Source organism: Plodia interpunctella, chromosome 9 (genome assembly GCF_027563975.2).
Source record: "Plodia interpunctella isolate USDA-ARS_2022_Savannah chromosome 9, ilPloInte3.2, whole genome shotgun sequence".
In the NCBI taxonomy this organism is placed as follows: domain Eukaryota; kingdom Metazoa; phylum Arthropoda; class Insecta; order Lepidoptera; family Pyralidae; genus Plodia; species Plodia interpunctella.
In genome coordinates this window covers 4,075,449-4,090,418 of record NC_071302.1, presented here as the reverse complement: position 1 = coordinate 4,090,418, position 14,970 = coordinate 4,075,449, and the positions used below count along the sequence as shown (strand labels likewise).

Sequence of the window (14,970 nt, the reverse complement as noted above, 5' to 3'; positions counted from 1 at the left end):
AACGAATATATATGTAACAGATGTCTGTCACCTATTTTCGTAAAAAATATTAAGTTTTGTTTTTCTACTGGAAACCTCGGTAGCCTGCATAGATTTTATAATCCAGACAAATTCATTGGATAAATCACGCCGTCAAGTATTGTGACAAAAATGGACGGCATCCCTTAGGCTCCCCGCGGACTCAAGGTCTATCGATCTAAAACGTGTGTGGTTCGCCGTCGACACGTCACTATCACTCGCTCTCGTAATTTATCAGATTCTAGCTACACGAACAAAGCAAATAAAATTTATCTTAGCGCTCAAAGCGAGTTTGACGCGCAAGTTTCGGAATACGGTGATGTATTTTACCCATATTTATTACTTTTAAGATAATTTTGTCAGAGAGAATCCTGCGTATAGTTATAATAATTGAAGGACGAATTAGGAAATAGGAACAAAAATGTTTTATTTGTATGGTTAGGTAATTATTAAATTAACACATTAAATAATTAATTCCGGAATCGAAGTATCCTCATAAATAATGATTTCCAATAATTACATAATTATGAACTTTATAATAATAATCGTAGAGTATCTTTTGCTATTAAACATAACAGCTGAACAATATGTAGGAATTTAATGAAATACTTTACTTAATTTCCTCAATCATTAGGGCGCGTTCATGCGGATTCCAATTTTGAAATTGTTGGCCATGACACGCGACCATTTAGCATTGTATTACGCTTTGAATGGCGCGTTTTATCAGTGGATCTTGTGGTCAATTGTTATTCTTTGTGCCTAATAACGGTACTTCATCAAAATATTGCGACGTTGATTAATTTCACCAGGATTAAATTGATTTGAAAAATAAGTACCTACTTAAATCATTCCTTACATTATTGAATAGTTAATTCTAGGTATATAGTTGTATTTGTTGCTATGTTTAAATTATTATTTAGAATATTGTCAAAGTAAATTCAGAGATATCTTACGGTAATTTATATAATTTGAATGACTTACACACCTACCTATTATCTAATATGGCGACCTCGGTGGCGCAGTGGTAAAGTGCTTGCCTCTGAACCGAGAGGTCCGGGGTTCGATCCCCGGTCGGGTCATGATGGAAAATGATCTTTTTATAATTTGCCCGGGTCTTGGATGTTTATCTATATATATATATTTGTTACTAAATATAGTATCGTTGAGTTAGTATCTTATAACACAAGTCTCGAACTTACTTTGGGGCTAGCTCAATCTGTGTGATTTTTCCTAATATAAAATAAAAATAAATATAATGATCGCAGCCAGTAAAGTATTAATCTTATTTTTCGAGTGTGTTATTGCTAATAGTCAGAATTGTGTCAGATTTTATTGAAGTTGCCTAATATACCATGGCTTTTACAACTACCGACATCTAATGACAAGCAGTCGCACACTAATGCAGTTTGCCTATTAGTGATGATAATAAATAGATAATTATGAGATTTTTTGTCTCTCGTTAGCTATCTGTCCCTGAAAAAGTTACCAGGTAAGATTAAGACAATGCAGCCTACTTAAATGTTAAAATTTATTCAGAAACAATACATAATCTTCCTAAATGATTTCAATTTGATTCCAGGAAGCGGAGTGATTGAGGTGATGCCGCGGCGCCATGGGACGGCGCGCTAGTGCAATGGAGGTGAGAATTAATTTTATTTTCGAACATGGCAACATTATTACAATTTGAAAAAGGTATTTATAAGAACGTTTCGTCGCTTTTATATTTACAGTTTTGTAAAATTTGTTACCCGCACCTCATAATGTATTGATCCTGCATGGTTGATGAATTGTATAGTCTACTCCTTATCCACCTATAAGGAAGGCCTGTGACCCAGCAGTGGGGACGTTTCATTGGCTGGATGATCATGATGGCAGTAAACAATACAAGACAGCAACATATCTAAATTCATTGCAAACTCTATTCTATTACTGCGGTATAGAGCGTGCAGGACAACCTCAGGTAATAATCTAATTGTTGATCGTGGTTAGTAAAATTTTTCTTTTACTTTCATGAGACGATCAGTAGACCTAGTTAAACTATGCTTAGTAGAGGTACAATCCATTGTACAACTAGCTAGGTCTACCTTGTTTTATGCTGCAAAGTAAGTATATAGCTTATTTATTTTAGTAAATTTCTAATTTAGTCTAGATTAAATCAAATGTGATATGAAGTCAAGTTAAAAAATATCGGCAATATTAAACTACTTAAGCTTAGTTGATAGCGTACAAATAAACTAATACATACATAATATCGAGTATAATATAGTTCTCTCAAATGTGTGTATTAAAGCGTTAGTTTAAAACTTTAAAATGAAAAATGTATTTGCAATTTTTCCCGGAAAGAATTGGAAGAGTAACATTATTTAATATTGAAGATACATTTCAGGATGTAATTGAAAGTTTAAGTAGTCCCCATCGTGAAATGTACTTACCAAGTGGAAATATGACACAAGCGGCGAGCGACCTTATTGTGGCATATTATGTTACTAGTCACTTATTTTACCTAGCAGGTAGGTACTCGTAGTCATTTTTTGATATTTTTAGGTTACTTGATTAAACTAAATCGCAGAGCTTCGCCTGCTACGATTTTCGTTATTTATATCTATTTAATAATGGTCGGATTTGCCGTGCAGAGACGGAAAAAATTATATTATTAAACAGGGTAACAAAATTTGACTTTAGTTTAGCCAATTTAATTAAAGTATCAGTTTCAAGCATGGAATAAAATACAAATCAATGATTTGGGTTTAAAAGTAATCTTCCCAAAGATTTTCCAATTAATGGCCTAAGTACATCAAGAACAGCACTGCACCCGTTGTCTTTACAACCAAATCGAAGTTTTAACGTTAAAAAGTAGTTCACTCCCAACAAAGTATCAACACTATCCGCTCAATCTTGCGCCAACCCTAAAACTACCGAACCATCTGTGTTCGTTGTCTCAGCGCAGTTTTATAACTAGGGCTTGGATATTGTGCTGACAACCGCTCCTCACCACTTTATTTTTTTTTTATAAACTTCCAATGCGAAGTGTACTTATTACGTTTGTTTGTTTTGTTTTTCGCTTTTTCGCAGCGGCCAGTATTGCATTTGGCTCGCCACCGACGAACGTAATGGCCTCGAACTGAGATACTCTATTAACTTTTACATGACACGAACTCGTTTTTATGTGGCGTTTGCATGTTCCAATCGTCATATATTAACAGTTTTTTACTGTTTCAAAAGTGTGTTCTATAGTTGTGTTAAAACAGAAATCGGTATATGAACAGGACATAAGTAAAAAATATTATTTCTTATTTATTCATTGACCTGGGCGCCATTTAAGTTTAGACAAAAGGAGGTACTCTTCGTTTTCAGACAAAGGTGCAACTCACTCTTAGTGCGGATCGTTCTAAATAGCCTAGGAGCATAAAATTAAAGCGGTGTGTTTATTAGCAAGACAAACTTGCTAAGTTCATGGATATAAAATATATTTATAACCATACAAAATTGTAATGCGAAAAACAATGGGAAAGAAAACAACGTTAACAGATGCATAGCGAAAGTTTAAGGTACAATATCATTGAAGGGGCGTTTTGAAACAGTTCTCATTCAGAAGTTCGCTCCTGCGTTTCATAAAGGATGCATTTAAACTAGCTGAGCTGAGCGTTACTGGCCGCATTCCAACGCAATTTTACGAACATTTTTATAGTTTTTATTTTATTCATGAGATTTTTCAATTTCCTTATTCATGCTCTTTGGAGATTTACGGGATCGTGAATTTTCGTAATGGTAACATTTAAAGTTGTGACTATATATTACTTTATCTTAAACCAGCGGCCCGTCCTGGCTTCGCTCGGGTAAAAACGTAACACCCAAACTATCCTCAGGAATCACACTATCTATTAGATGAAAACTTAACGCAAATCCGTGCAGTGAAGTTTTTCTAACGAACAGACAGATGTATGTGACAGTTATTTTAAAATATGTAAGGAAAGGATGAATAAGTAAAATTGGTTTCCTAATAGGGATGTTATTTCGAAAATTTCATGTAAATTTTTGTATTCCTACATATTTTTATGAATTACAGTAATTAACAACATAATGTATGTCCGGCGACATGTTGTGTGATATTTTTCGCTCAGTGTTATTTAAGAAAAAATAAAACTTTACAGTATTTTCGGCGTTTAACCTGTAGACCTAGAACTTGGTGCTCTTTTGACATACACAAAAATGTATTATTTAAAACAGCATCATATTCATGGACATAAACGTAAATCTCCATGTTTAAAGTACATTTAAATGCAAAGGACACTGCTTTGTGAACCTCAGTTTTTATTACGTAAAGCCGGTATGAGTTAACATTTAAGCTTCGGATTAAGAATAGTCAACAGTATATCAGCCTTCCAAAATTCATTGCAAATTCGCCGCTATTACCACGCCATATAGGTTCATTGCAGAGTAACTTGATGTGCTGTTGAATGTACTATGCACTTTTGAGTATATTCAGAATCATTGAGAATACAGAAGTAAATACAGGTAACTTTTTAAACAAAAATTAAATCACTAATATGCAACAACAACAACTTTCCACACAAGATTTTAGTACAATAAAGAACACATGTTCAATATTGTTTAAACCACTATTATCTTGTATGTAATAACACAAAAACAGGATGATAGCAGACAGAACGGATTCAGAAGGTTCACTGAGCTACATGTCATGAACGTCAGGCGAACCTTCTCCTAATCTTCTAATAAATCAAAGTACTAATTTAAATAAAATTACGACATGAAAAGTATGGCACACTTAAAAAAAAAAGAATTTTAATCTCCACTTTTAGCAAGTACCTAAGTATGGATTTTATAGTCTAAAATAAATATACCTACCTACATTGTTTATACATTCATCTTCTACTGGTTGGATAATTATTTTCGGCAACGTAATTTCTATTCTTTCCGTGTTTTGTAAGAAAATACTGTGATATGGTAGTGCACGAGATTATTTACCCTTTCTGTTTTGTTTTCGTCATTAGCTTACTGTTTTGCTGGATGTTCAACCCTTCTGGTCATTTTTGTCTGTACCGAGAACACACGATACTATATAACATTGTAATTTCTTTTACAAGAGGAACCTATCAAAGAATATCAACAGAATCGTAAATCTAATATTTTATTAATAATGATTGTTGTAGAAATAAAATTTGGCCAGAGAAATCGCAAGGGTGTCGTTCCCTAGATCGGCGCGCGTCGAAATGATCTTTATTGTGCCAACTTCCTGGCATTCTGCCTCCGAGGTTTGTTCCACTATGATCCAGAAGATATTGTACTAATCTCGTCATTGTTGCATTTGGAAATTGTGATTGTGTATAATTTTTCTGTGTAATTTTTTGTGTGTAATTTTTCACTACATTGTAAAAGTTAATTTAATAAAAGTATCAAAAAATTATGATCTTATCTTTTACGAAGTAAGCCAAGTGTTTCAAAACTGGAAAGCCTCATTTAGCTGTACACGTAATTACAATTAAATTTGATAAAAATAAAAGCATAATTCATAACTTAGGACCAACTGAACCATTTCAATCATTTTCGTACATTATAATATTATTTTTTAAAACAATACATTTATACTGAGTAAACAATAAGTTTCTAGAAAAACTCCGTGTCTAGCTAATAAGCTATTTCTTTTACTTGACGTGATTCTGGAGCAATAGGGGTAACACCCATCGCTTCCTAGTTATAGAGCCTTTGTAAAGGCATAGCTTGTGATCTCTGATATTGATGGCGGAATTTCAAACGCCCAGTAAAATTGTTACGACCACCGTAATATCCCGGTGTCAAATCAAAAATTGTGGATCGAGAAGTAGATTACTGTCTGCTTCGCTTTTTCGAGTGTGTTAATTAATGGTAACACTAGTGTCAGATTTTATTCAAGCCGCTTAAAGGCATCTGACATGACTTTTACGACTACCTGTCGCTATTTCAGTGAGTAGTCGCATACACACTAGTGAACTAAATAGTAAACCAGTGTACATGTTTCCTCACGATGTTTTTGATGATCACTGGAAGCAAATTGTTTGCTTTACATAGTTACACTTATGTCTAAAATTAGATATATTATATTGATGTTCGATTTATAGTTTTCTATAATTAATTTAAAGAGGGTTTTTGTACGACTATGCTTCAGAGCTTCAATCTGACTGATCCAGAATGTGGAATATTTCTAGCTTCGATCTAAATGTATCAATTTGAAAATCAAAGCAATATCCAAAAGTCAATAACACAAAATTGAATCACTGTGTGGCGAAACGAAACGCAAAACGGTGCGATCCGTTTTCAATAAATTAATTGGTCCATTTTTATTTCGAGCGACTAAACTCAGCGGATCTTAACCGTTCCGTTTAAACTTGCTAGAGCTAGCAAATTACCTACGTGAGCGACAGAACGCCGTACGACGCTATGAGACGTTATGACTACGATGATGCCAACCTCCATTGATATTGATATTGTTGATTTTATCGTTACACTTAACCCAGCTCCTCGCTAAGCGACTGCATTATATTATCGACAGCACATCAACATATACCTACAAACGTATTAGGTATGAAAACTTTTCAAGTGATGTAAATAATATTTCTTGTTGACTCACCATCCTTACTGTATATTAATAAATATAAATAATATACATATAAAATATATGTTTGCAAGTTCACCGCTCCGGCCACGGCTTGGGGGTCCATGTAAGTACGGTTTGATTGGATGAAAGCGATACGATAGCGATAGCGAATAGCACATTTAAATACAGACATACTTACGTTTTATATTAACGTATCGCGTCGCGTCGCGTTGCCACGTCGCATTTGCAGCTCGGTAAGGACACCGGGATAACCGCTGCGCTTAAACTTGCTAAGAAAGATTAAGTAGTTTCTGAATTAGCAAGACCAGCGTCAGCCAAACAACCCATAGATTTTCTTCCTCATTTAACTTTCCGCGATCGCTCCAGATAAGTGTGGGACTCTGCAACTACTCTCGGACGATTGCTGTTTCCTAGCTTACAGTTTAGTGCGGCTATCACAGTTTGTAGTACTCATATTAGAACTTTGTTGCGTTTATGTGAGAGAAAAGTAATATGAAACTGAGGGCTTCATGCGGCTTCGCATTTCACTTTTCACCATCGAATAGGATCGAAGTGAGACGAAGCGAACCAATCACATAACAGTGTGCTGAATTTTTTCGTATAACGATTTTTAAGTCTTCTTTTGGAGAATGCACAAACATTTTAGTCGCGCATGAACACAACAAAAAAATGTAAAAGTAACCATAGATCGGAAGCTATGCGACTAATTATTGGTCCTATACTAGCGAATAGGACCTAGGAATAAGCGATATGAGCTGACAGCTGATAGGCGACAACAGCATTCCCTAAGATGGTTGTCGTCAGGCAGCGGCCAGTCATAGAATCAGAGCAGAATTTTCAAAAATGCTTATTTTTTACACCGACTATAAAGTTCAGGTTTGAGAGTAAATCCTGGATGAGAGAGAGAGAGAGAGATTCTAATACTTTTTGTTCTTTTCTATTATGGAGTATGTAACGATCTCAAAATGTTTATTTATATCTAAAAATACACGACCATCTATCTTATACTATTTCTTATACTTAAATAAACTAATTAATGTTGTTTTTACAAAATAATGAGCCGTTACTAATGTTACTCGGCTTTATACTTAGGACGATGCTCATAAGGGATGTTTCACTGTCATTAGGCGTGTTCAACCCCGCGTAATATCTTTTCCGCAATGTACCAAGATACTTTTACTCTCCACGAAAATAAGAGAGACAAGGGCAAAAGAAAATCCGAATGAATATTTTCTGGTGAATTATTGTAAAACTTGTAATGATTATTATCCAGTCTTTGCTATAAGAATTTCCTCATTAACGCCGAAAGATTTTCATTTCAAGACACCATGTGTCTATGCTCCACTCATGAAAAAATGTTAAATGAATCACTTCCAAAATAGTCTAAATTACCTTTAAACAGACACAATCACATGATTGATTTTATTGAAATGCTTTTATTTAAATGCTTTTATTGAAAACCCTACGTCTATTCGGGTGGATTCAGATATCTTCAACCGATTGAGCTGAAATTTTGTACACACGTTTTGTACACACTGATGATGCAACCAGGAACGGCACCAGAAGTAGGAATTCTTCAGCGGTTTACTGCACGAACATGATTTTTTTGTCCCAAATTGAATGCAATTAGAACTCTCTGACAACAATAAAAGCTTGTGTAAAAAATTAAATTTTTGTAAAAAAAAAATACGTCACGTCAAGAAATTCTATTATACGAGAAAGTCTGCGGCTGAAATTCATATTTCACAATGTCTCGCCGTGTCATATCTCACGTGACGTACCGGTGCTATAGTATCCTGGAAAATTAAAAGATATATTTGTTCGTTACTTTTGATATAAAATACAATATACATGATATACAGAACAAAACGAGTGCGCAGAAAAATTGAGGAAATGATAAGATATACTATAAGTATTACGACAATATATGTTAGGATAAAACACACAATACATACTAACTCAGTGATACTATATTTTATAACATACAATATATATAAATAAATATTCAAGACCCGGGCCAATCAGAAAAAAGAAGACCATTCGATTCAGAGACAAGCGCACTTTACATTTGCGCCACGGAGATCGTCAAATACCTTGCCTATTTACAGAGCTTAGTAATGTATCTCATTATCAATTAATTTAAGAACTTTGATCTTGTAGGTGGAGCACTTTCCAATTTTCTGTAATGTATCTCATCTGAGCGTATTTCCTGTTTTATCCAGGGTCTGACTATCTACTTTTTCTTCTTCACTTAACATGGTCTTCAGCATCTTTAGATGTCCACATTTGCGCGCAAATCTACTAGTACAATGTCGTCGACATTGTACTTTAAGGCTACTTATAATACGTAGTATTAGCTGCGCTCTGGAGCACTGCTTGAGAAGTTTTGGATAAAATGTTCCTTATGTGCTATTTCAGTGTATATTCTACTCGGGTACCAAATTTCATCGAAATACGCCTTAGAGATTTTGTGTGATTATGTAACCAATACTCACAATAAATCTTTCGCTTTTATAATATTAATGGGAATACAACCGGAAACTCATGTTCATCGATAATTATTTATGTTGCATTACCATTCAATCCAATACACTTCAGTGTTTTAATACAGACATATTTTTTTATATGTAATGTTTTATACAACAAACAAAACTAGGAAATCAAAAGACAATTTCAGTACGTGAGGAACATAGGTACTTGATTATACTTATCATACATTTATAGCATAAACTTTAGTCGTAAAAAAGTAATAACGTACCTACAATATTCATACGCAAGTCGTTAACAATCTAATGTTTTCCAGGAAAGAAAACAATTTTATGGCAGGCTCTCTCTAACATCTACCAGGCTGTATACGACGCTCGTAATAATTATAATTTCATGTATTTTATTAGGCATACGTTGAGTAAACTGACAAGTAATGTAAAAAAATTCATTGTGTTTAAAAATCACACAAAATACATGAAGTTAATTCGTCAGCGACACGTGTATTCAATAACTTTAGTCTGTCATATGCAACTCACCCTAAGTTAGGGTGAGTTACACCAATCAACCTTGACGTTGACTTTAACCCGCACGCTGCCCGACAATGTTGCGTATATAATATATTATTATATTAAATTACAAGACTGTTCCTAAATAAAAGAAATATCCTGTGTAACGTGTGGATAATATAACAAACATATGAAGATCTACATGTGTTCGAAGCACAAGCATGGATATTGTTGTCACACATGACGTAAATATGCTAGGTATATACTGACATATGAAGAGATTTTATCTAAGTAGGTAGTGGTATTCGTCTAGCGGAAAAGAGTCGAGCTGTCACTTACACGCAGCTGACTGACGGGACAAGAGCGTGTTTAGTACATCTTGTGGGAATTATGTCGAGAAAATAAAGCGCTTGCTTCAGCATGAGCAATATTATTTACTTCTTCTTGTTCGACTGTGTTATTGCTAACACTGGTGTCAGGTTTCATTCAAATCGCCTAAAGGGACCTAACGTGTCGACGTTTACGACTACACCTACAGATATCTAGAGGCGAGTAACACACACTCTATCAACCAGTGTGTAGATTTCCTCACGATGTTTTCCTTCATGGAAGCAAATGCTGGTCTATGAATAGTTATCAGTTAGACTCACAACTGCATAACTGCACAAGCGCACATAAATACACAAGTAGAATTCGAACCTGAGACCTTTTAATCACAGGCGGACGGTCTTGACTACTCGACCACCACAAGGCTTCAATTATTTAACTGGACTCTGAAGTATCTACTTCTTTTGTAAATTTCAGAAACAAAAGTCGTAGTCTAATTTGTAAGCAATTTTTTTTCAAATTATCAGAAGTCTATTATTCCACATTTATTTTATTCAAATTAGTAAAATTAAGTAAATATAATTGATTATCCAAATGTAAAATATATTCTTTATCACAAATAAGCATTTGTATAAATATTTCATTCAACACATTTTTTAAAAGATGATACCATACAAAGAGCGATACATTTAATTTATACAGTTTCCTGTTTCTTGGGCTTTCAAAAATATGTTCTTTATGTTGATTGATTTCGATGAAAAGGTTATTCTTTAACAGTCTTTAGAATGAGGTGCAATTTTTGTAAAGCATCAGGAAAATTCAATCAAGTGAATTGATTTAATCATTTAAAAGGTTAGGGCCGCGTTATTTGCGTACGTACAATAGGCACATATAGGGTATGTAGTACCCTTATGTAGGACTGGCTATTTGCCTTTGGTACAACATAGTTGTAGCTAAAGTAGTGTTTACTCAAAGGCTCAAAATAATCTGAAATGAAATGTAGTTAGGCTTTGTCGAAATTAGATTCCGTGATTTGGTGAAATTGAATTTAAAATTGGTGCGATTTTATTAGTATTTAAATAGTTTTGGACTAGATCTTTTGCTCTTTATAAATAAAAACTTATTTGATTCTAGAATAATAAGTATATTTACCTATACTTATTATAAGAACATGACTTTGAATACGCTGAACGGATAATCTTGGTAGTATTTTGTTAGTAAAAATTTTGGAGTCGACCCAAAGTTACCAGAGCCCATATTCTTTATTAAATATTTATTGAGAATAATTTTAGTATTTTTTGTTGTGTTATGTAATGTGTTGTTTAACAAGTTATTTTTTTTGCTCAGCGACGAACAAAGGCCTGGCCTCTTCGCGGAAAAATATAATATTTGTGGGAAGAAATGGCTGAATATATGAAGATGGAACCAATGTGTAGTAAATAAAAAACAATTTATCAAATATAACAGCTGCCTACTTCGACTCATTTCAATTCATATTAGATGTGGTATTGTATAAATTATGTACACTTTATAATGTCAACTGTGGACTATATAATACAACATATACACACTTTTAATGTACTTTCCAGTGCTGCAAACATAAACTATAACACCTGTAAGTCATAATGCTAATCTACACGACTTTAAGTTTTAATGTAGCCCTTCGGCCAAGGGACCCTTTAAATCCGGCATTATGAGCTCAGTGATTTAGGTCTGCGCGATATAACGTAAACAAATCTCCTTCAAGTTTATTTTGGGCTTCAGGTTTGGAGTAAAAATATTGGAGCCGAAGCTAATATGTGGCTTACCAAGTACAAGCGTTTTATTGTTTAGCTTAGTTATTTTTTAACAATACATTTTTTTTGAATGAATAAATTGTTTTTTAGGATCTAACATGATCAAATACATAATAAGAAAAATCTGCCCTACAAATATAATACTTATGTTACATATGTTATCCTGAAATACTACAAACACAAACTTTTGACGTGTCGAATTAGCACTATCATATTTCTGTAATTGAATCTACGGTGAATCAATCAATGAAATTTCGTGGTTCATAATTTATTATTTTATGTGTGTACCTACCACTATTTTTACTTAGTAACACGTTAATTACCAACCTACCTTTAACATCGAAATTCCCTTATAGGTCCCAAGGTACAGTAAGTAATAATAACAATAAAAACTAGGTAAGTACATACCTATCAGCAACGAATGAAGACGGTAATGTTTCATAATCCCCAGAGAATCACCGCTTCGGCCATTTTTCAGTGGGCAGGTGCGAGGCGCCGCGCGCTACTGTTTGATTGCTCCCTAAGTGCATACTGCAGGTTGTTCACACTGCAATTTGTTGTTTATTGCTGATATTACTATTCTGAATCATCAGTCTCTTGAAGTGTATGGGAAAAGAATTGAATTTTTACGAAAAATAATTTATTATTACCTAGGTATATATATATTTCCCAATGATTGTTTGATATGGAATTTTTTGGCTTCAATATTATAATAGAATGATTTACTGCAGCCGAAAAATCATCAACAGGAGTGCAATATAAATATGTGTGAGTGCAATATAAGTGGATAGATGGTTTTCTTAATTTGCTCAGAAGCATAACAAATATGTAATCTGTTATCTGTCGTATTTGTTGGTTATACTATACATTATAATGTACATATAACTTAAAGTCAATGCAAGGAGTTTTCACCTCTGATTTTATCAGCATTAATATTTTATTCTGGATCTCGATTTACTTGCAAAATCCACTAGACCGATTGTTACGAAATTTGGTACATGGGTAGAATATAACTTGAAACATGTTTTATCCCGAAATTCCAACGGGAGGAAAGCCCCGGGGCGAAGCTAGTACTATTATAAATTCGGAAGTCTGTCTGTCTGTTCCGCTTTGGGTTTTCTTTAACTAATCAGGAAAAATATTTTACACTTTACCCGTTTCCCGCAGCTTTACCCGCGGTACCCTATATTTGACCTCGGATCATCAATATATTCCAAATTTCTAGCTATTTGGCTATAGCTGAGTATACATGAATTTATAATAATAAGCGTCAATTTTAAAAAATCTTTTGATTTTTATCATATTTTGTACTAGTAGCTGTACTATTTTTAGTAGTCGATACTATTGCAAGCATACGCCTACCTGTAACTATTTAAGAATTCGCCAAACAGACCATAACGTAATTGTTCCGACAGCAAAATCCCAGTGGGGTCGCACTCGCCACTCGCCGAAATATGTTTAAAAACTTCCCGCCCCCGCTAAAAGCTCCAATTGTCCTTTGTCAATATTTGCGGCGAGTCCACTCTAGTCATTTAAGTTCTATGAATGAGTAATGATTTGCCTACCTTCTTGTACTAAATTTTTTAGCATTTTAATTGACGTTTCAAAAATGTTACTAAACTAAACAACTGACGTAATCTATGAAGTGACGACTATGAAAAGAAACATAAACTACGAACATTTAGGTATAGTTTAGATAGATCAATTTAAATCGTTAGTTACAATCGCTACTAAAATAATTTCCTATGCAACATTGTTAACGAAAATCTTCGAAACGAATGATAATGTTCACGGCATGATAAATTATCTCACTTTTGCCAGGCGTTTCAGCTGAGCTTGAAATAAACAAAGGAGAATCGACGTCGCTCGACTAGACACAGTGCAACGAACTTAATTTATTTCATCTTTTGTTTCATGTAGATGACATTACTTGAGCCTTAGCACGTCTTTTGTAATAACAAAGTAATGAACTTGCTTCGCTTGTTCACAATATCGTCGTACTATTGTTAGATAATGTTTGAAACAATATAAAAATCGCCGGTGGAATCAGCCGAGTTGGGCAATAAAATGGGATGTTACTTTTACGTTTAAAGTTACGATCATTTGTAACAATGTTTGAATACAATTTCAGTGATTTATATAGTTGAATAGATACTTATGGAACAAATGGTATTTTATAGAATTTTGTAGCACCTAATCTTATTGGATTGTTTATCTATTGATCTATAGTTCCACCTATCTTTCACGTTCTTGCTATTTTAGGAATAGGGGGTTCGTGAAAATGGATTTAATAATTACTATATATATTTAAAATTAATTGAGTTATTACTGATTGACTTGAGTCTACATCATGGGACACTTATAAAAACTTTTTAGTTCTTCCGGGATTCGATTGCAAAATTATAATGTTTTTATTTGCGTGGGTAAAATATATAGATTGTTATTTACCATGTATGTGGATAAATGTTAAAACACATTTATACTGCGAATTCTCTTCCAACGAAACATTTCAAAGGTAAATGGAATAATCTTATATTGCGATGCTTCCACGGGCATCAAAGCAATTTCGCGTAGGCAAGTAAATATAATATTTGAACCTCTTTTATTGAGGAACAGGTAGATATTTAAAATGAGTCATTATATTATGTCCTTACAGACTCTTGCGACTACAAGGATAAACTGGTTTAAAATTAGTCCTTTTTATTTAATTTCAACACATTTAAAATCAATTATAATACATAGATTAAAACTATTTCTAATGCCTTTATGTTTATGTAACTCTCACCCAGTTGACTTATTGTAATTAAAATCAAATACTTGAAAAAAAAACTTTTTCGAGGTTTCATATTGTACATGTAAAGGTACATGAGATAATGCAAAGGGAACATAAGAGAAGATAGTCAAAAAAAAGTCTAGAATTGTAGGCATTTTAATTTTTTATACTTACATAATAAAAAAAACTCGTTCGGAATTTTAACGGCGACACATCTGCGGCCTACTTTATTCAGACGCAGGGAGACTCATTAATTCATGCCTAATGATGTGGCCTGTCTTAACTCCACCTTTTCAAATCTATTAAATCGTAGACTTGCTTCTAGCTAAATGTGTCAACTTATTTTAAACTGTGGGATAGGTGACTCTTTTGTAGGTATGTTTTCTTGATATGTTGTATTCTATGTTGCATTTATTCAGCCAACCTGACATGGACCTAGTTACATCAGGC

The 14,970-nt window shown here is 33.7% G+C and overlaps 1 protein-coding gene across 2 annotated transcripts in view; it reads left to right on the top strand.

Annotated features, from left to right (window-relative positions):
• LOC128672219 (suppressor of lurcher protein 1-like) overlaps window positions 1-14,970 on the top strand; it is a 226,255-nt gene that overhangs the window by 39,622 nt on the left and 171,663 nt on the right. Inside the window, exon 2 of one of the 2 annotated variants that reach the window (XM_053749219.1) lies at window positions 1,598-1,657. The exons of the other annotated variant lie outside the window; for it this stretch is intronic. Coding sequence (XP_053605194.1) covers window positions 1,631-1,657 — 27 coding nt within the window. The 5' untranslated portion in view covers window positions 1,598-1,630. The remainder of the gene's footprint in view (window positions 1-1,597; window positions 1,658-14,970) is intronic. 2 annotated transcript variants of the gene reach the window in all.